Source organism: Mus musculus, chromosome 2 (genome assembly GCF_000001635.26).
Source record: "Mus musculus strain C57BL/6J chromosome 2, GRCm38.p6 C57BL/6J".
NCBI lineage: Eukaryota > Metazoa > Chordata > Mammalia > Rodentia > Muridae > Mus > Mus musculus.
The window spans coordinates 79,375,564-79,397,685 of record NC_000068.7 but is presented as its reverse complement, the minus strand read 5'-3'; the positions used below and the strand labels follow the sequence as shown (position 1 = coordinate 79,397,685).

Sequence of the window (22,122 nt, the reverse complement as noted above, 5' to 3'; positions counted from 1 at the left end):
ATGAGTCACCATGTGGTTGCTGGGAATTGAACTCAGGACCTCTGGACAAGCAGTCAGTGCTCCTAACCACTGAGCCATCTCTCCAGCTCTGTAACTTGCTTTGATTACATGCATTCATTCTTAGTGTCAATGTCTTTCTGGATGCGGACACACACTTATTCAATAAAAGCTGCAAAAGGCAAGGATGGTTTATTCTACCATCCTCTGAACGGACACTAGTGAAGCTCCAATCATTTTGCTATGATGAATACTGCTGCAATTCACATTTGGGAATCTTTTGATGCTCACAGCATAGTGCCCAGCAGCTACCACTGGCCTGCTTCTGCTGCTCTAAAACTGCTTCCTTTTCAGCTGTACCATGGCCTACCCTTAGTTTTGATCCCATGCCAACCTAGAAGGCAGAGTGGTGTTTGGTTGTTTAAATTTGCATTTCTTTGATTACTAATTAGGTTGAACTTCTTCACGTGTTTGTTGCTTGATTTGCATTCCTTCTTTTGTGGAATGCCTGCTTGAGTCTTCTAAGTTCTTTTCCATGAAAGTGTTGCAAATAACTCTTTGGCCTTTGCTCTCTTTGTGACTTTTCTTTATGAATTTTAGGACTTTTAAAGTGATCAAATGATTTTTTAGGTCAGGCAACTTGAGCTCTGAGTGTCTGACTGTTTATCATGCTTGATGCATTTTTAACTTAATTAAGGCTATATAAATTTCTAATCTAGAAATACTGCTGTAATTTATGAGATAAATTATTTCTTTTTATTTCTTCAAATAAGTTTGCAACCACTTTCTACTCCTTTCCACATAGTTTAGATTTCTTTAGATAAATATACTAGTGAATTTTCAAATACACACATACATTTCTGTGCTCCATTCATTTCTGTTTCTAGATATTGAAATTACTGCCACTTTGCAAATTATACCTGCTGGGGACAGCAATTGCCTCCAATGTTTTGTCTTTAGGATCTTTTCCTAGCTAATACAGCCTGTTACTCCAAGAGAACTTGCAAGTCATTTGAACAGATTCCCTGTTCATCCAAACATAAAAAAAAAAAATTCCCAATGAAGTTTTACCTAAAGTTTTATCAGAAATATTCTTGAACACTGAGATTTTAGACTTGCAAGACTTGTAATCTTGGGACTTAGTCTACCTCCTTTCACATGTTGGTTTTTCAGGAAATTTTAAATGACTTCCTTCCCTCATCAGTTCCTGCATCAATAGTTGCTGCCGTTTCCAAAGGTATCATATGCTAATTGATATGCAACTTTAATTTGCCCCATTATGTCTTCTCAGAGGTAGACATATTCACTTGCAATCTTCATTGAGTCTAATGCTTAGATGGACTCACTTGAATCTTAGAAATACGTCCTGCTACAGCCAGTAGTTAGAGTCTGAATCCTGCCTCTCTTTGCAGCACCAGGCTTCACTTTTTATCTCCTGATGGTTAACCAGTGTATTGAAATACCCTGGGGTAGCAAGGGTGCCAGTAGACATTCTTGTTCCTGTAAAGGCTTCTCGGTTTGTCATTTTACCAAATGTGATATTGACTTCTGGTTGCTATCTATAAATTTGTGATTTATAAGAGATTTAAGTTAGAATAATTATTGAATTACTTAAGTAAAACCCATGCATACTGAAGGATTCAAACTATGTGGAATGAGATTTCAAATAATAATCCTGGAGATCATCTTTTTTTATTCTTAGTGTCTATTTCTTTTTTCCCCCTTCCTATTCTTCCATTTCCCCCCTGCATGTTTATGGCATGTTTTACTCTGCAATACCAATTCTTTAATTGGCATAGCTTGCAACCAACATTATCAGATTAGCCTAGGAGCTCTTTGCAATATACAAATGGGGTCTAATGCCAAGGTCATTTGAGATACACCTACAAATGGGTAAAAGCCAAGCAAGGGAGAGGAAATGAGGAAAAGAATATGGAAGGGGACCACTCACTCTGTGTCTGTGTATTGCGGTGTATTTGTGTATTGTGTGTCTGTGTGAATTGTGTGTGTGTACTGAATGCGTGTATGCACTATTGTGAGTACACATGCTCGTGAAGGACAGATGACAACCCTGGATGTCTTCTCTGTTGCTCACCAGCTTTGCGAGACAGATCTCTTACTGAACCACATGTGTGAAGCAGCTCACATATTTGGCTAGATTATCTGGTTAGCCAGCAGCTGGAATCCACCTGTCTCTGTCTGTTTCCTCCCAAATAGTTAGAGCCCCGTGCGACCCACATCTGGCTTTTAAGTATCTGCTAGGTGACTGAACTCAGACTCTTCTACTTGTACACTTTATCCACTAAGTGTCTACACCAAAGCTCTGAAATAACAAATCTTAAATACAAATGGAAACTATAAAGAGGTTTCACTAATTGCTTGACTAACAGAACTTTGTAAAACTACCCGTAGATAGACCAAAACAAGTTCTTCACCCGAGTACTATAATATAGCTGTATACTACATCTCCCCAGAAGCACCTCCATGGAGAGGATATGCTTAGCTTCCCAGACCGTTGACCACACAGTCTGTTACACACCACTGGGTGAGGCTATCCCTGAACTTTTGAGGAGTCAGTTTTCATTCCCTATGAAATGACAAGTCTCACTTGTAAAAGAAGTCAGACAGCTTCCCTCTATTGATCAGTTTAGGTGGTGACTGTGGTGACATGACTGCCTTACTATCTATGACATGGAATATCTTGATGCTCAGAGGAAAACCCATGGAATTGATCCTGAGAGAGGAGTGACTCTTAAGCCACTGAAAGATCTCAGCAGGCCATGCCAGGCAGGCCTGAAACCTGAGCCTTCTTAAGAGTGACAAGTTTGCTAGGCACTGGAATAGCCTCATATGAGACAGCTATATCAGGGTCCCTTCAGCAAAATCTTGCTGGCATATGCAATAGTGTCTGGGTTTGGTGGCTGATTATGGGATGGATCCCTGGGTGGGGTAGTCTCTGGATAGTCCATCCTTTTGTCTTAGCTCCAAACTTTGTCTCTGTAACTCCTTTCATGGGTATTTTGTTCCCTCTTCTGGATGCTCACAGTCATCTATAGGATGGAGCACAGGGCCCCCAATGGAGGAGCTAGAGAAAGTACCCAAGGAGCTGAAGGGGTCTGCAACCCTATAGGTGGAACAACAATATGAACTAACAGGTACCCCCAGAGCTCGTGTCTCTAGCTGCATTTGTAGCAGAAGATGGCCTAGTCGGCCATCATTGGGAAGAGAGGCCCCTAGGTCTTGCAAACTTTATATGCTTCAGTACAGGGGAATACCAGGGCCAAGAAGTGGGAGTGGGTGGGTAGGGGAGCAGGGTGGGGGGAGGGTATAGGGAACTTTCAGGATAGCATTTGAAATGTAAATAAAGAAAATATCTAATAAAAAAGTTGAGATTAAAAAATAATTAAAAAAATAAAAGAGTGACAAATTTGCAAAGGGGACTTGCTTTCACCCAATCTTCCTGCTGCCGAATCATGGGGAACAAAGATTTTCTTCTCTTTTTTCCAGGAGCTTCCAAGTGCTCAGTGGGCAATCAGGCTATACCTTCCTCTGTGGTTAGAAGAGGAAGCCACACTCCTTGTAGAAACTTGCAGAGAAGTCTTTGCAACTAACATAGAATCCATCCATATTCATTGGAAGGTTTCTTCTCTGGTTTCAGGAACTCCTGACACTGCTGAGAGAGGGGAAGAGACAGACAGACAGACAGACAGACAGACAGACAGACAGAAGAGGAAGAACCTCTCACCGTCTTTTGGTTTCAGCAATGCTCCTTTTATCTTGGATCATACATGCACATAAGCATGAGCATGCGCACACTCATATATGTATGCTTCTTTGAATACCTCATTGTGTGGGCTTGGCAGATAGGTTGGCTGTTTTTATGTCCTCATGGATGTCCCTGCATGTTTTTAATTCCTTGGCTGTAGTATGATCCCTCTGAGACTTGCTCTGAAGTCTTGAACCATAGACCCACAGCAGCCTCCAATCACTCGCTCGTAAGACCCTCTTCTAAATGCTGTCCCCCCAGCCCCCCCTCAGTACTTCCTTTCTGCTTCCATACCATATGCATGTGTGTGACTCAGTGATAATGTATGTATCTTTTACTTTAATAAGTCATCGTAGACTTGTGTCCGTGAGCAAAATCAGTGTTCTCCACTTTTCAGCATTAGAAATCCATCGCGTAGTGCTGGTGTGTTATTAAAATGTTGCCTTGTCTACTTATTTGTCAATTTGTTTATCCATGGGGTGTTTCTAAGACTCCAAAGGTCATAAGTTTTGTGTCGCAGGGACTCTGGGCCATGTACTTCAGTTTTTCTCTACCCTTGGAAAAACTGACCTAATCTTCCTTTTCTTTCATTTTCAGCTCATGCAGGGACAAAGGCAAAAGGCAAAAGGCAAAACCATGAAAGTCCAAGTGTTAACGGTTCCGTGGTTGTCAGCTATTCTTCATCCACTCAAAATGGAGAGACAGTGGTCTTGACCGGGAGTTTAATTTCTTCTTAGGTGGCACCAGGCATGATCTGCTGAGCAAAGAAGAGTCCCTAGAACTTGAAGACATCTTCTCAGTGAAGCTGAAGCGGCGTTGCTGGGCCAAGCATCCAGGCAGAGACACACTGCTGGGCATAACGCTTTTCATCTGCTTGAAGGAGCAACGGAACAAACTAAAGGACTCCACGCTGGATCTTATTAACTTCAGTGAAGACCACTGTGACATATGGTTTAGACAGTTCAAGAAAATCTTGGATGGTAAGTCCTCATCATGGGGATTTTTAATGAACACAGGCTTCCTCACTTTAGGTAGGGAACATCACATGTCAGGGGACAGAGCAGTGGGGTGGTGGTTACGAGCACTCTCTGCTCTTCCAGAAGACTCAGCACTTAGTGGCTCGCAACCATCTGTAACTCCAGTTCCAGGCATTCCAATACCCTCTTTTGGCCTTCATGGGCACCAAGAATGCACCTGGTACACATTCAGACACATGGACAGGCCAAACACCCATACACCTAAAATAAAAAGAAATTTTAAACCCGCAAGTTACTTTTCTGGGAGAGAAGACCATCTGATTGAGCTGTGGACCAGCCTTTCTGTTTCTATTCTGTTGTTCTCCTCCCGATGAGACCTTGTGACTTGTCAGGTGCTTTTAAAAATTCAGCTAAGAAAATCATGTTATTTCCCCCTCTATTTTGCTGATGTGACTGACATAATGGAGCGATTGGAAATTGAGCCTTGACATATCCTTCCTTTCAAGAGTAAATCTCACTTCATCATGGCCATATAGTTCTTTTAATGTGCTATTAAATTAATTTGATATGACTTTCTTAAGGACTCTTGCATAAATATCTATGAGAAGTGGTATCTTTGGGTCTTTGCTTGATTTTGCCATCTAAACAATCTTGCAATCTGATCTTACAAAATGAATTGTAAGTTGCCTTTTGAATGATCACATTTATGAAGAAGTTTTGGTAATTTTAAGTGAGACTGATTTTTATTTTATTTATATGTATGGGGGCATTGTCTGTGTTGTCTGTGTGTATATATGTGCACTGTGTACATGCGGTGTCCACAGAGGCCAGTTGAGGACATTAGATCCCCTGGAACTGGAGTTATAGAGCAGTTGTGAGCTGACTTATGGGTGCTGGAAGCCAAACCCACTGAGCCATTCTTCCAGCCACCTAATAAGTTTTAAAATAATTTCATTTCATTTCATTTAAAATGAAAAAAGATATTTCCATATGTGTGTGCATTTGTGGTGTGTTAGGGTGGATGTACATGCTATAGTGCATATGTGGAGGCCAGAGGACAACTCTGTGGAGTTGACTCCCTCCTCCACCTTCATGTGGGTTCTGGGGATAGAACGCTGGTGGTCAGGTATCCCGGGGAAGCACCCCTTCCTTTTCATACACCCTGCCAGCCCTGTAGAACTATCTTTATTGTCCTAACTCACATTTCTCTTGAGCTTGTTTTAGGATTAACTTGCTTCCTATCCACACATTGCCAACAAAGTACATTTATGTGTTGGAAGTTTGAAAATAATAATAGATTCAAATAATTATAGATATCTAAAATAATTATAGGTTTAAAAATCTATAATTTGCCATGTTTTTTTTTTTTTTTTTTTTTTTTTTTTACAGCTGAGAGTTGTCTATTGTGGGGTAGATTTTTCTGAAGGTTAATGCTCATGAGGGTATGCCCAATAATGACTTCAATGTGGTTGAAAATTTGAAGTGAGAGTTTTATAGTTTAAATGTTAAAAATTTTAAATATCATGCACATCATATGTATATAATTTACCCAATTAAAATGCCTTATTTGGAGATTATATAGATTATTTTCCAGTTGATCCATTTGGAAAGAAAATCTTTTTCAGATTGAACATTGCAGCAGGAGCTGGAGTAATTAGTGCAGTTTGGGGTTGGGCTAACAGTATTGGGTCCCAGATAGAAAGCAGGTCATAGCGATATCAGGAGCTTATAGCCCCAGCAGCACTAATCCAGATTACCATATGGACACACACTGGCCTGTGATGTATAGCTGCTAAGCATTTTCCTATAACCCATGGTAAGCTCAAGTGACTGCTTCGTGCCTGGGATGCTCTGCTTCCTCATCGGTGCCTGTGGAGTATTTAGAAGATCTGCCTTTCGAGGACAGGAGCACTCAGAAGCCAGAGTTTGGTTCATCTTTCTACAAAGAAAGAATAAGTGTGTTCATAATTAGAAAGAATTCATTGTAATAGGTTAGTTTTCAATGCTGTTATTTTAATTTTCTCTGAAAAGATTTTAATTGAATTTATTAATATGAGTAGGTATTCAGAAGGCTTAGATGGTCAATAAAATAAGAATGTGTCAATGTGAGCCTCTTCCTTGTGCTGAAGGTCTGAGAACACTCCCAGAAGGCTTATAAAGAACTGGCTAGGGCAACCTCAATATATCTTACCCAAGCAAGCAAAGGACGTCTAGGCAAACCTCAATTTGGTAAAAGCAATTTTATAGGAGTAGAGAGACTTGTCAAACCCCAAGCAAAATACCTCTGAATACACTGTCTAAATGTTTAGCTTGATGAATGATGTTTTAGCTTGATCTAGGGTTAAAAATATAGTGAAATTGTAAGGAAGGAACAAACTGTACATTTTTGTCAAGCATCCTCTGGGGATTTTACTTTGTACAATTTAGATAAAAGGGGGGGGGGCAGTGAAATCCAGAGGGTTGTCTTCTCTGGCTTGCTCCTGGAGTGTAGAATAATTTTTCCCGTGGAAAGCAAAGAAATTGGCTTCTAAACCCAAATAATGCTGACAATTAGGGTTATGAACTTCTAATTAGAGTGTAAGGGCCTAACCAAGTGTCTGCTACATCTCTGGATCCAGAGACCCAGAGTGTCCCCTAGGGGGTCAGGTCTCTGTCCCATTGTACACAATCTGGATCTTCTCCAGCATGCTCAAGGGCATGTCTGAGGCTACAAAGCTCTCTGTCAGTTGTATTACATAGGATTTCCCTTTTAAAGCGCCCCCTCTGCAGATCCAAATAATTCAAGCATTCATTAAAGTGCCTGTCATGCAAGAATCAGAGTTAGCTCCAACCCTCTTCCATGAAGGGTGGAGGCTCTGTGTCCTTAACAGGCTTTCCAGGCTGAGGTCTGTTGCCCAACTCTTCCTGATCTTCCTGGTTTGCTTTCCTTGGCATTAGGTCTGTGTGTGTATTGTCTTCCTTCCTTATACCCGCCATTCCTTGACTCTGACACAGGGTTTGAGTTTTTGGCAGAGAGTGATTGCTCATTGGTTACACCCTTGCCCAGTATTCCTCATCTAAAGAGCTTATTGTTTATAGAAAGTTTGGGGAGGGGATGACTGAAATTTTGCATATCAAAAATGTATATAACTTCCAGTCAAATATTAGACAACCGTATTTTAATTCCAAAGACAAAGAACTTACTTCTACATGTCATTCTTAAAATGGCATTGAATTTGAAGTTATTTTGAATTTTGTCATGATTAAGCAAGTATCACTTTTTTATTGCCATCACTTACAAGTCTCTTCTCTTATTCTCCAAAGGAGAAAAACAAGGAGACATTTAAGCCTCAAACGGGTGGTCTTCTAGTCTTAATTAATCCAACAATCACAATTTTATATAGCTTTGACACTGTGTTATTTCTAGATATGAGCAATTATACTTGGAATCTGAGCAAGGAATAAGATGTGATAATTTTTAAAGGCAAAGTTGGCAGGAGCAGCTGGAGAAAGAAAGCAATAGCAAATACTTGAGATTTGAAAACTAATTAACATTGACTAAATAATTACAGGTTTATAAATATAAAAGAGCACATTTTCTTTATATCTTAAAGTCAATTAATTTCACTCTTGACCCACTTTTCTGAGCACAGTTGAGCACACCATCTTTTAACTTTATTCTGCTCTGAGTTTTTGAGACAAAGTCTACGTAGCTCATCCTAACCTTGAACTCATGTTCTTCCCTTCAGAGCCTTCACCTTACCAGAATTACAGGACGGCACCACCGTACCCAGCTTCCTTTTCAACTTTTGGTCATAGAGAAGCTGTCATAGTGTTGTAACTGGTAGGCAACATAATTCATTCATGTAATGCACATTATGCTATGACTCTCTGCTTTGTATTGTAAACAAAGAGAAAACCCTGAAACAATAAAAAACAAACAGCACATACTGCTTTTGAAGAGAACCTGAGTACAGCTGCTGGCCACCACAGCAGCAGGCTCACAACCGCCTAGAAGAACAGCTCTAGGGGATCCAACACATCTGACGTCTGCCGGCATCTGCACTCACATGTACACACTGCCCCCACAACCCACCCAAAACACAGCTACACATAGTAAAAATAATAAAGAAACTGAAAAATGGAGATGTATTCCTTAATCCTGCTCACCCTGGAGATGGAGAATACAATATGTTGTTTTAAAAATGGGTCAAACATACAATGCAGACACTAACAAACTTAATGAAAACTATAGTCACTGACTGTTGATTCTGGAAGTAAAGGGTTTTTATTTTTATTTTTTGAGCAATTGTCATCATTATGTCAAAAGTAGTCTAACATAATGCTTTCTGATTTTAGTGTAAGTACCTGTGATGCAAAGTATACACAGTTTTCGATATAGTATATATGTGTATATATATGCTAAGTATATGTTATACTGGTATATAATTAGATGTGTCCATTTTTATCCCTTTAGGGCATAATTCTTTTTCTTTTTCTTTTTTTTTTTTTTTTTACATATTTGAGTTTCCTAGTATTGGCTATTTGAAAGCTCCTGAACTAAGCTTTTCCCTAGAGACTATAATCAGAATGAGTATCCTTGGACCTTCAAGTGCAGTCTCACAAGTGTCATTTGGCTCTTCAAAATTGATAGAAACCTATAGAAATAAGGACAAGTCTTTATTGTTGTTCAAAAGCTCTAAAGGTGTCTGCTAAGTGACTTGGAAAATAAATGGATGATGTGTACTTAAGACTCCGACTGGCTCCGAGGGAAGGTGTCCTGCTCTGGGAACTTAGGGACTTGTGACAAGATTCCTCTTCCTCTGGAGAGTAGGAAGCTCCAGGCCCTTTACGAGCGATCTGAGAGGAAGTGAAGAAATCCATTGATTGAGAAGTAGCAGCAAGCTTGGGAAGTAGTAGTGTACAGCTTAACAATGAAGACTAAATATAAAATCATAGGGCAGTTTCTGTAATAAAATATACAAGAGAAGCCTTAGAAGAAAAATGCAGAAGGAATAAGCAAAACGTAGAACACGGTTACTGAATTTTGCTGATATATTTAGAACTTGTCGACCTATTTCCAATTAGTATAGTCGATTAATGGTATTTTAGCCCACATTGAGGAGATTTAGTTCTGATGTCATTGCTGTTCAGTTCCATATCTTTAAATGCTAATTTCACAAGGCAGGAAAATATAAAAGAGCTACATGTGTTTAATTCATTTTGTTCTTGCAGTGTAGCTTGAAATTCTATTGTTATAGCTGAAATAAGCTTTCAGATGGGAGGCACAAGAAAACAGAAATGGTATTTAAATATCTAGTTTTAGTCATAAGAAAAGTAATTTTCCTTATTTTGCTATTACCTCAAATCTGTATCTGGTAGATTGATCTTGGTGTACACACAAACACACAAAAATCAAACAAACAAATAAAGAAAAAATTATTATTTCTTAAAACTGTTTGTTTAGGGCTTATTTCAGCTTGTATAAGCAAATCATAGTCAAACACACACACATGGGGGTGGGGGAGGGAATTGTCTTAGCTGGAAATGATACTGTGATATGATGAGAAATGATGTACTTAGAAGGAAACATAAAAGGTTACTATCATAAAGATTACTTTTATGGATGTGTGTGTGTGTGCACATGTGTGCATATGTGACCTCATGGGTGCATGTGGCATGCTGGGTGTGTGGAGGTCAGAGGACTACTTTAAAGACTCAGTAGTCTTCCATCATGCAGGTCTTGAGGATTGAACTTAGGACCCACATAATGATCTCTTTTAAATGAGCAGTTGTTATCTGTTAAAAAAAATGCTAGCATCAGACAGTTGTATGCAGTATTGGTTGGGAGCATGTGATCTGTTTAGGGACCAGGCTTTTGCATTCAAAACAGTGTCATATTTAAAGTACAGTTGTCTTCTTAGGCACCAGGGAAAGCACTAAGAGATTAATTATTGATCAGTTGGCTGGACAGTAATATCATATATGTCATTTTTGAATGTTTTTGCTACAAGTGTACTTAATCAACATACATAGAAACTGAGTATTGTAGCTATTTTCTTATTTCTGTATTATCATCAAAGCATAATCCCATGTGAGGTCCTCTGTCCAAGAAAGATCATGTGATACCCATATCCTACAGCAGCTTGAAAATGAGGTAGGTATTTGGAGCGTCACTGCCCCATTTCCATCCCTGTACATTTTCTGCATCCACTCACTACATACCCATTCTTCAGCTAATTGCTATGTTTTTTATTTATTCCTTCTGAGTAAACCTTTCTGTGTACCTACCATTCAAAACCAAACCACTTGAAAATCTTTTGTGCAGTCTATCAGCACACAGCAGCATCCCATGTCAGCCTGCTCAGGCAAACAGAAGCTTCATGAAGTCTGAGTACCCAAATGTATATGGATGGCAACCCTGCAGTTCGAACATAAGAGGCTATCTGCATTGGCACATGACTTACTAAAGCTATTCATTGCAAGCATATTTAAGTGTTTTCCTTTTAATGATTTCATATAGCCTATATCTTATAAACCAACTTGTTGTAGATAGAAAGCCTATATTTTATCAAGCCAAGGTACTGACAATGTGTTTAAAAATAAATTTGCCTCACTTATGTTTATTTTTTTTTGGATCTTCTATCACTTACTGAACTGGACATTGCAAAAAGAACAATGAAATTCATCTCTATTAAATGCTGAACAACTACCAATGGCACTAGCTCTTCAATGGTTATTGTCCCATGAAAAGAAAATTTCATTCAGAATTCCAATTTCGTCATACTTGTATATGAAATTATACATGGAGAGAAAGCGCAGCAACCATGTAATTTTTGCTAATAAGGCAATAGAAGCATTTACAGTTTATTTTAAACCTAGAACAGGTTGTTTCATATTTTGAATTGTTTCCATTCTAGCAATTAGCAGTGTGAAAATTTACCAAGTTGTCAGCCTGCAAATATAGCAAACCATAGCATTAGATCCCAACAACTTCACACAACAGAACAAACTCAAACCGAGAATACAGAATGACCACATTTAAACAATCAATCAAAAAGAGAAACTGAAAATATCTAAGAATCTGAATATCTGCTTTCTAGAAAATTTATCTTCACTGAGTGACCTGCCATTCCTGGACCTGAGCCTCTAAAGACTCTAACTGAATAGATCTAGGTGGCCCTAGAGATAGACCTCTTGTAGGGGACTCATTAGTTCATCTAATGTGTTGCTAGGAGCAATATCCAGGATATTGTCAACTTCAGACGACTTAGTTTCACTGATGCATGTGTGCAAACCTCTAGACATCACACTTACCAAAGATGTCTTTGCAGACAGAATATAGAAGAGTTACACTTCTTTTTCACATGTTCGCAAAAGTTTGCTGACACCCATCCTTCAGTCACGTCGGGTCATTGCTTGTTCCCTAAACCTTTGTCCCTGTTCTGGTTTATACTAATCGAGACTGACAGACAGAGCTGATGGACTTCTTGCAGTTTCTTCTAGATTTTTCTCTCAAAGCTACATTTTCAGCTGATAGGGAGCTAGACTTAGCTCTTCAGAAATAGTGGATTCTATTATACTTGAAACAAACGATCCCAGCAATCTTCCCGAGGGCTACGCGATGCCCTCTGCAGCACTTTCCTCCTAAGAGGGGGCTATGGTATTGTATGGAACTGATGATGATTATATTGAGAAAATTAATTGCTGTATTGTACAAGAAAATTATATTCTTGATTCACTCATTGACAGGGTGTCTTGAGAATAGAAGCCGACGAGCTTCTATATTCATTTTCGGGAATATCAATGTCAGATTGTTCTGCGAGAAAGAAATCTCCGTGACTGTGTGCTTTGTATAATTCAACTTCTTGGAGAAACAGTTTAGGTAGGCTTTCTCGGGTTTTGTCATGTGATTAGACTCAGAGCGGTAAATGAATATCCTCTAAACGTTTCCAGTAAAATGTTGAGCTGAGTTTTCATGCTGTTAAATGAATTAGTTAACACCACTTCTCCGAATATCAGAGAGTCATTATTTGAAAACTCAGAGGCTAATGATAATGACTGACATTTATTAAGCAGTTACTATATGCCACATACTTTGTGAACAACTTTTATGAATTATCTCATTAAATGCTCATAATAGCATCAAAAACTATAAATATACTCCTTGTAGAAATATGGGAACAAAATGACAAGTTTTGTTGTGAGACTTGAGGAGTTGAAATAATTCATGACAACAAACAGTGAAACTGAATAAATTAATGATGGCTATCATTTCTTAGTTTATACACAAGAAAAGTAAAACTATTAAAGGGTTTTTAGAGCCTGAATAATCCTATTTTTAAAATGCATGCATGTGAATTTATGTGTGTATATGGAAGCCAGAAAAAGACTTAGGTATGATTATTGGGGTCATTGTCTACACTGTCTCCTTTGAGACAGGATCTCTCCTTGGTGTTGAGCTCACCAATTAGGCTAGACTTGCTAGCCACTGTGGTCCAGGGGTTCAGTTCTCCCTGCCTGCCCAAAGCTAGGCTTAAATGTCACCATACCTGATAGTTTTGCATGGGTTCTAGGGAATGAACTCAGATTCTCATAGTTGCAATACTGTACCTATTGAGCCATTTTTCCAGAATGTTAAACTGGTTTCTCTCCATAAAAGGAGTAATTTTCTCCAGTTTACTATTAGATCAAATTGGTGTCCCATTAAGGCTGATCATCTTAGGGCAGTTGATGATAAAATTTAGAGCTTCTTTAAAACTCAGTTTTGTCTCATTCGTAAGTACAAAAACCTTATTTTTAACTGCTTTTGCTAGTGAAATGGTTTTATTTTTCCTTTTTGAAAAATAGCATTGGCTTGTTTTGAAAGAGATCATTTCTTACTAGCACGTAGTTACATGTTCCTCCTTTTCTTTCTCAGACTCTGTAGTTATCATGCTTGCCCCTCCTTCTCTATCTGCTGCATACTACTTCTAGGCATCACAGTTCTCAGATGTCTTGGGGTGAACTGCACAGATACCATGGAAGACATGACAGTGGTTTCTTTATGCTAACCTAGAGGAATTTGAAAAGCTCACATAAACACAGTGCTCTGTGACAACTATTGGGTTTCTACCTTTAGCAGAGTTTTCTAAACCTTGCTCAAATACTGTAAGCCTGCAAGATATATTCAAAGTTGAATAGGTCCTCAAATGATGCCAAAATGGAATGCCAGTTTTCCATGGGAAAGAAGTGCAGTAGAGAGTAACAAAGTGACAACCCTACAATCTATACACCTAGAAATAAATGATATTTCACATTAGGCAATAAGTTGTTAGAGCTTTCTGGTGTTCATCACAGTACTACTGATGCTAACATAATTGTGTGATGTTTATAAAGATATTACATGCACCTTCAGGAATCCTTTGTGGATACAATCTTATGCGGATAGATTTGTTGTTTAAGGCAGATGGAATATTTTCAATAGATAATGTAGTGCAGCACTGTGTAATTAGTTCTCAAATTACCCAGTCGTCAGCACTAAAGGGAAGAACACCTAAATAATAAAAAAGAATCAATTTTAGTTCATTTTTAAAAAACATCTCTCAAGGGGGAAATTACATATCGTGAAAAATGTTCATTTGCTGTTTCTATTAGTTACACATCCTGATTTCTCCCTTATAAAGAGGAGACAAGCAAAGCCTGTGTGTGTGCTTTCTGGGCCATTTGCAGGGATGACTAAGGGTTCTTGCCATTCGGTTTCTCAGGGTACTTCCCTTCATATCATTCCCTAAACAGAGAGAGCAATGAAAGAGTACAGGGAAGTGGGGAGGGAGAGAGGAAGGAGAGAAAGGAAAGGATGATAAGGAAGGAAGTTGGACCCATTCCTGAAGCTGGCCACTACATTGCTTAAGCCTGCTTTCTGTAATGTTGGTAGTGCTTGTTCACTTGTGGGTATCATGAGATACATTGCTGCTTTAGTGTGGATGTGGGATATTTCCCAGAAGCCCAGGTGTTAAAGGCTAGTGCCATTTGAAAGTGTAAATCTTAAGAGGTGGGACCCAGTGTGAGGTTGTAGGTCACTGGGTTCATGTCCTCGATGGAATTGTGATCTTCTAGAAGGTCTATTTTTCACATGGTCACTTCTAATGCGGGACCAGTCACAGGGCTGAACAAATGTGCTTTGAGAACAGCTGACTACTACAGAAGAAGGAAGATGGGGATTTGGGAAGGAGACGATCAAGGAAGATCACTGTAGAGCCTTATGGGAACCAGAGGACAATATAAACCTCATTTCTGGTAACTCTCATCAACCTGTATTTCAAGAACCTAGAACTGGAGACATTTACAGGAAAATGTACACATCTAGTATTTTGATTTCTCAATATCAATTTCTACTCTGAAGAAACTAGCAATGTTGAGAAGCTTATTGGTACCAGGGATGGAACAAGCAAGGCAACCACAAAGTCTGTGGGTCACTTGGTTTTCTGTTACTGTTACAAAATACTTGACTGAATCAACTTGAACAGGGTTTATTTTAGCGCACGGTCCAGAGGTTTCAGTCCTCACTTGCATGGTCCCATGTTTACATAGGTTGTCATGGTGAGGCTATATCGTGCAAGAAATTCTGTTTATCTCAGGGCCAAAAAGTACAAAAAGAAAGCAAAGGAAGGCACACCATAAGTTCACACTTACAGAGCTTAAAGGAATACTCTACTTTTAGAAATGTCTTCTCTATTGCTCTGAACATTTTGTATCAATTACAATGCATATTATGATTTCCCAGTTTCAGTGATTAAATAAGTTTATTGTTTGCTCTTAGAAGTAGGACCTTTTGTGTCTGTTCCCGCTGTCTTCCCATTCAGGGTCTCCTCTGTAATCTCCAGGTGTTAATTGAAGTAGAAACTTCTGGTTTTCTTGGAGACTAAGTTGTGGCATCTGATGTTTTCTGGAAACCGTTTTATAAGAGGATGTTTTTGCTGAAGCAGACACGTGGGAGGATATTTTGCTGAGAACAGACACATAGTATTTTTCTAGAAACAGCCTGGTAAAAGGGCATGTGTTATTTTGCTAGAGTGGACACTTGAGAGAACATACAATGTTTGGAAAGGATATAAATACAACCCATAATATAGTGGACAATGCAGTGTGTATTGGTATGCCTTACTATTCTGTGTTGGTCATCATTGGGCTTTTCTGATTGATGCTGGTCTTCATGGATGATGCTAAGTGGTATTGGTATGCCCTTCCATTCTTTGCTGGTCATCATGTGTTGTGGCTTCACAGTGTTAAACACACCAACAAGCTTCTGGTGGTGCTTCCGTGGACCCTGCTGATTGACTGAGCCTTGTGGTTTCTTCTAGATCAATCTGCCTTAACTGCTTCGTGAATGATATTTGTGAGTGGATCAAATTGCTGCTGCTGATTGATGTGAACTGAACTGCCGATTTCCCAACAAAGCAGATTGAATTTGCTCCAAAAAACTATTTGTAAACAGGTCCACATCCTCCTTTGCTCTATTAGCCTTTCCTTCCCACTGCCTTTGGTGGATGGTGGGCCAGAAGGATGGTTAAAGCATTTAAGAATCCTTATTAAAAGAAAGTTTTGAAAAATTAAGCCTACATGTAATCCCGAGCTCCTAGGGGCTGGCTTTGCAGGGGTCCTTTTATTTGGTGACTTAACCTACTCCATTCCTTATCTTTGACATTCAGTTTTGCTTTTATTTTCTTATATTCCTTCTTAGTCCCTGGGTTTAGTTTGCTATTTGATTTCTAAAATTTGGACGTGGAGACTCATTTTTATTCTTATTTTATTAATGAAGATGTTGAGGACCCTGAATTCTCACTGCTATATATGCTGTAGCTCAGAGTCCAAGAGTAAAATATTTTTACCACAATCTTTAAGTAATTACACAGTTTTTATTTGAATTTTCCCTTCCACTTAGACACTGCTTCACAGAGATTTAATTTCTAAATATGTTACTCTTTCACTGGTTTTGATTATAATTTCTGCTCCCATAAATGGCTCTGCCCTTCATGAATGTTCTCTAAAAGTTCTGCCTCTGCTCCTCTCTCTGATGTCTTTTTTAGATATTCAACAACAGAAAGCTCAGTCACTTGGACATGTTATAATGCATGTTAATTTTCTTCTTGCTGTAACACAAACCAGGGACATGTGCCTCATGGGTACTAGGTAAGCACTGGCCACTAAATGCCAAATGTGGTTTATATTTTTCTGAGGGCTAAAGATGTTGAAGAGGTTTTTCTTTTGTTTATTTGTTTCTTTCTTTTCCAAGAACTCCTTGCAAACCCATCCCTTCTTCTATATCCCCTCTAATTTATATCCTGTTTTCTTGTTTGTTTTAGAAAGAACTATCTCACAGCAGATTTCCTGCTCCTCTGGTTCCAAAAATATTTCTGGGGCTTCTTTCATAATGATTTTAGAGTCATGGCTAACAAGGTTTGTGTTATAAATGTATTAGTTTGGCAGAAGCACCCCAACATTAATTTTTAGATAGAATATTTGCCCACCATTTGTATTTTTTTCTCTTTATGATCGTGTGTTCAGTTTATTCGTTCGTTTATTGATTGGAGTATTTGGTTTTCTAGTGTTTGATTTTTGGAGTTCATTCCATGGACTGGCTATTATCTGCCATCTGATGTGTGGTTGGCAGAAGTTTTCCTATTCCGGATGCTGTCTCTTCCCTTGGCTGTTTGTTCCTTTGGGCTTTTAAGACCTTGAGATTACTGAGAATATTTCTCTTAAAACCACACCCAATTATAGCACTTATGTGTGATCCAGAGAAAGCTACTTTAGTGAAACTTTCTAACTGGATTAAATTATTAAATTAAAAACAATGGTGAAATAATTATCTGTTATTTTATAATTTTCTACTTTGGTGGGTGATTAAATGTCCAATTGTGCCATCAAATTAGATTCCTGAGATGTTAATTGTATTTAAATGATAATTATTGTAACTGAGCCTATGGTTGGGAAAAAGTAACATAGTCTATAGGATGAACTGTCTCCTGTCTGTCTCTCATTTGTTCACGCTCGGTCTAGCTGGTGTTGGCTTCATTATTATCTAAATAGTGAAGTATTTACATCATTCCACCAGCAGGTGATTCCTTCTGTTAATTGTCCATCCCTTCGAGTGAGCTGGTAGAAAAAGATTTGTTCACACCGGCAAGCTGCATATGAATTTATTTAAGTCAAACTGTGGCATTAGAATTATTTATATCTCTAGCAGTAAAGATCAGTACACATATGCTTTTGTTTGACAATAAAGAGAAATCAATACATTTCCATATAAATAACCTAAGATACAGAATAGTTTCCCCTCTCAGCTCTGCCGGGAAATAAGTCAGATCTTCCGTGAAAGGCTTTTACCATCGCTGTTACTCATTAACAGGGCACTCTTTACTCTCAGAAACTCTCAGGGAGTGCGGTTAGCCAAGGAGTTTGTTTCTCCTGTTTAGGCTTTAGCTTTCCAACAATTTGGTTGCTTTCTTTTGTGAAACAGTCGTGAATATCTAAAAGACTACTGCAGGATTCTGGGCTCCTAACTTGTGTTGAGCACCCTGCCATTCCCATCACAGGCAAACTCAAAAACAGCACAGATGTGAGTCTGGGGGTGGTGTCCCTGTAGCTCTCGGGAGCCTTTGTTTGGAGAACACCCTGATTAACCCCCACCCTTCATGGTTCATTGACTCACTGATAGATCAAGTTTAAACTAGTACATATTAGCACATTTGTTACTAACAGAGGAGCAGTTGGCCATTCTGTTTTACACTGCTGGTTCATTGCAAACTGGCGTGCTAAAAAGGTCTCTACTCCAGAGTATGAATTGAGAGGTTACCAAGGGACGGAAAATCCATTCAGTTGCATATTAATGTTGACTCGTGCTTCTATTTAAATCCTGGATTATCTACTGGGGAGGTGCTTATACTATTGTACAGTTATGAATAAGTGATCACTGCCTCTGTGAAATTCATTTTTTTTCTAAGGGGTGGGAATTTAAATGTCTCAGTATAGTTTTATATTAATCAGTCTGTCCCTGGGTGAGGTCGGGAACCTGATGCCTAGTCTTGTGCTAGGCTAAAACATTGATCACTGGGTTCTTTGTAGCTGCTGATCTGACGTCTATCCTCGTAGTGTTTCTATGTTCCCAGGTCCTGTGAAAATGTTTCTGTTCAGTGCCTGTTTTCTCATCAAACAAACAAAACAGCCTCCTTTTCAGTTATCTGGCATGTGCATCAGTCCTTAAAAAGAAAGGCCCATGCCTTACCTGCCTCACTCCCTCACTCCGCTTCCTCGGTCTCCCATTGTTTTATGTAGTTAGTTCTTTTCCTGGAAACCAGGCTCAGAGAATCACCTGGCAGTAGTAAGAGGTGAAGGTCGCCTTGGCTTCACTGCTCACCAGTGCTGTCCGCTGGGCCACCTGCTTCTCAGCGTCTTCCTTTCTCTTGTGAGATGATGAAGGCTGAATGCCCAGTGGAGCCCAGGGACATCACACTGAGTCCAAGACAAGGACTGAAAAATGGAGGCTGCCATACAAAGCAAACAGTTTTGTATATAGGAAGGGCAGGCAGCTTGACTCTCCAGCTCTGCCTCTGGCCTTGGGTTCTAATTGATTTGTTTCTGGAAAGTGAACTGATTTTAAGTTCTGAGCAAAAGGATCAGTGTTTATTTCCTATGCTGCTATTAATTTAGAAAAGCATCTGCCTGCTCTTAAATATTTTCTACCAACTGTAACTTCCTACATACGGAGGCTCAGTATTAGACACAGGCTGAGAAGATTAACCTGGCAGTATAGAAGGAAGTGGTCACTCTTTACGTGCTTAATACTTCTTACAATGAATTTAAATGTCCAGCATTAAACCTCGTTTTGTTAGATCATTGATTCTCCATCAAACACTTGTCTAAGCCTTTTCATTATACCTTAGGAATTAATGTAAGTGCTTTATGATTTTTTTGTCTGTTTTATACCATAGCATTTTGGAAATTGTTCTATAATACAGCTTGTCAGTGTGTTAATCTCTTTAATTGGGTTTCTTTAATGCAGCTGAAATCTGTTTTCTATTTTTCTATTTTTATTCTCTTTATATATATATGTGTATATATATACATATATACATATATACATATATACATATGTATATATATATAAAACAGCTGACTATGGAAGAAGGAAGATGGGGATTTGGGAAGGAGAGGAACAAGGAAGATCACTGTAGAGCCTTATGGGAATCAGAGAACAACACAAACCTCTCTATCTCTATCTCTATCTCTATCTCTATCTCTATCTCTATCTCTATCTCTATCTCTATCTCTATCTCTACCTCTACCTCTACCTCTACCTCTACCTCTACCTCTACCTCTACCTCTACCTATATCTATACTTATATCTATACCTATACCTGTTATATATATATATATATATATATATATATATTGCAGAAAGTAGAAACACAAAACTTTTGATACAAGGAGATCCTGTCCTACTACAGGAGGAATTTAAAAAGTCAAAAAAATATTTTTCCAATCCCTCAAATGATGATGTGTGCTACCAAGAAATGGAAATGTAGTATTTGCCAGTGTGACTTTCTTGCAATAATGGACTACAATACATGGAACTGTAAGATCAGCAAATCCTCTCCTCCCCTGGATTGCTTTTGGGTCAGGGTCTATCATCACAGCAATAGAAATAAAGCTGGAACAGTTCCCGTGTGTACATCACCTTGATACTGTCGTTCTTACTACTTTCCCATGTTTGTGTTAAACACTGTATCACTGTGTTACAAAGTAGATTATAGGCATTGTAATATATCTACCTGATGAACCCTTAATGTAATATCTACCCTAAATTTACCTTTAAACCAGACATTTCACAAATACCTAGATATCATTATCCACCAAACTTACTTATTATCACTGGTCCCTATCAAAAATGCCCTATTTACCATAATGTACTTTTAGTTACTTTCTATTATGAGTCTTTCATTTAATTAATTATATTTAAATGATATTTGATTTCCCTAGTTTTGTTTTCTTTAACATTGACTTTGAAAAAGCCCAGATTATTGGTTCTATTGACACTTTAGTGGATGTAAGGGTTACTAGGATCGCTTGTCCTGGCCTCTAGACATCCAGATGTGCTGTATTTACATCAGGGTGGGTCTTTCTAATGAGATGCCAGGGGATTCTTCCACACTACCTAATTAGTGGCTTCTTCATGGCATCATTTAGCCTGTTCTTTGGTCCCCTAAATACAAAGTCTAGAATATGTGAAACTGGGTTTTCAGTCAAAAGTTTAATTGGATTCATTTTGGCCATTTCAGATAAAACTGTAAATGGTGCTTTGTACCTCATATTATGACAGGTGGCATGTAATGATGACTGTCCCACTATTAGGCAAAACTGACACCTTAGTTAAAGATGTGACAATCAGAGCTGTCTGTTGCAATGTTTCCATTTAAAAACAGTAAATTCTGAGTGGTTCTTCAGTTTCAGAGGAGAATCTAAGTCTCAATAATTATGCCTTATAATGCGTTTGAGATGGATCAGTTATCCTTGCCTTATCTAATTAATTGCGGGTGATATAGAGATTTCTGCTCAGTCTTTTAATCGGAATTAATGTCATCCCTCTATAAAGAGGATGTGGTGTCTGTATCTTGGGGTATTTCACCACTTATAACCACAGGAGCACTTTAAAAGGCAGGACAACTACTTAATTTGTAATTATCAGTTTTCAAAGCAAGGCACAAATGCCTTTGAGCTGAGCAACTGAGACCGAGTTGCACTTGAGTGAGAATGGACAGTCCTCCACAACACAGCCAAAAGTGATCTCCCAGAGAATCACAACGTAATCAAAATCGTTCCTGAAAGAAAGCAGGGGATTTAGAAGAAAGATTACTGACTGGCACAATCTCAAATCGTCATTACTTTCTGTGAAGAAGCAAAGGCTGGAGGGCTTGGTGTATATGAGCATGTTCATGGCAGGTCAGAGCAGTGTGGGCTGTAGCTGAGTGTGTGGATGGTGTTTAAGAGACTGGCCAGACAGTCAGGGACTTGGAAAAATGATTGACAATGAAGATGAGGTAGGGAACACATCTCCACAACAAAGCACAGAGCTGTCTCTCCTACATAAATGTCTGGCAAAGAGAACTCATTCTAAAGAGAAGATAGCATGCCACTTTCCATTGATGTTGATCTCCATCGTTGCAAAGGAACGTGCAACATAAATGATATCTGTAGAAACAGAGTGGTACTGTGACAGGCATGGGAGAAGCACAGATTTAACAAACACCACTCCTCATCACCAAGACTGACTGAGTACCACCACCCTTAACTGGGAACACAGCAGCAGCCTTGAGTCCTGCATGTGGTACCTTGTCCCAGAGGAACTTGCCAATCACTGGGTAG

At 38.8% G+C, this 22,122-nt stretch overlaps 1 protein-coding gene across 1 annotated transcript in view; it reads left to right on the top strand.

The window, feature by feature from the left end:
* Cerkl (ceramide kinase-like) overlaps nt 1-22,122 on the top strand; it is a 96,498-nt gene that overhangs the window by 31,303 nt on the left and 43,073 nt on the right. Inside the window, exon 2 of the mRNA NM_001048176.1 lies at nt 4,501-4,743. Coding sequence (NP_001041641.1) covers nt 4,501-4,743 — 243 coding nt within the window. The remainder of the gene's footprint in view (nt 1-4,500; nt 4,744-22,122) is intronic.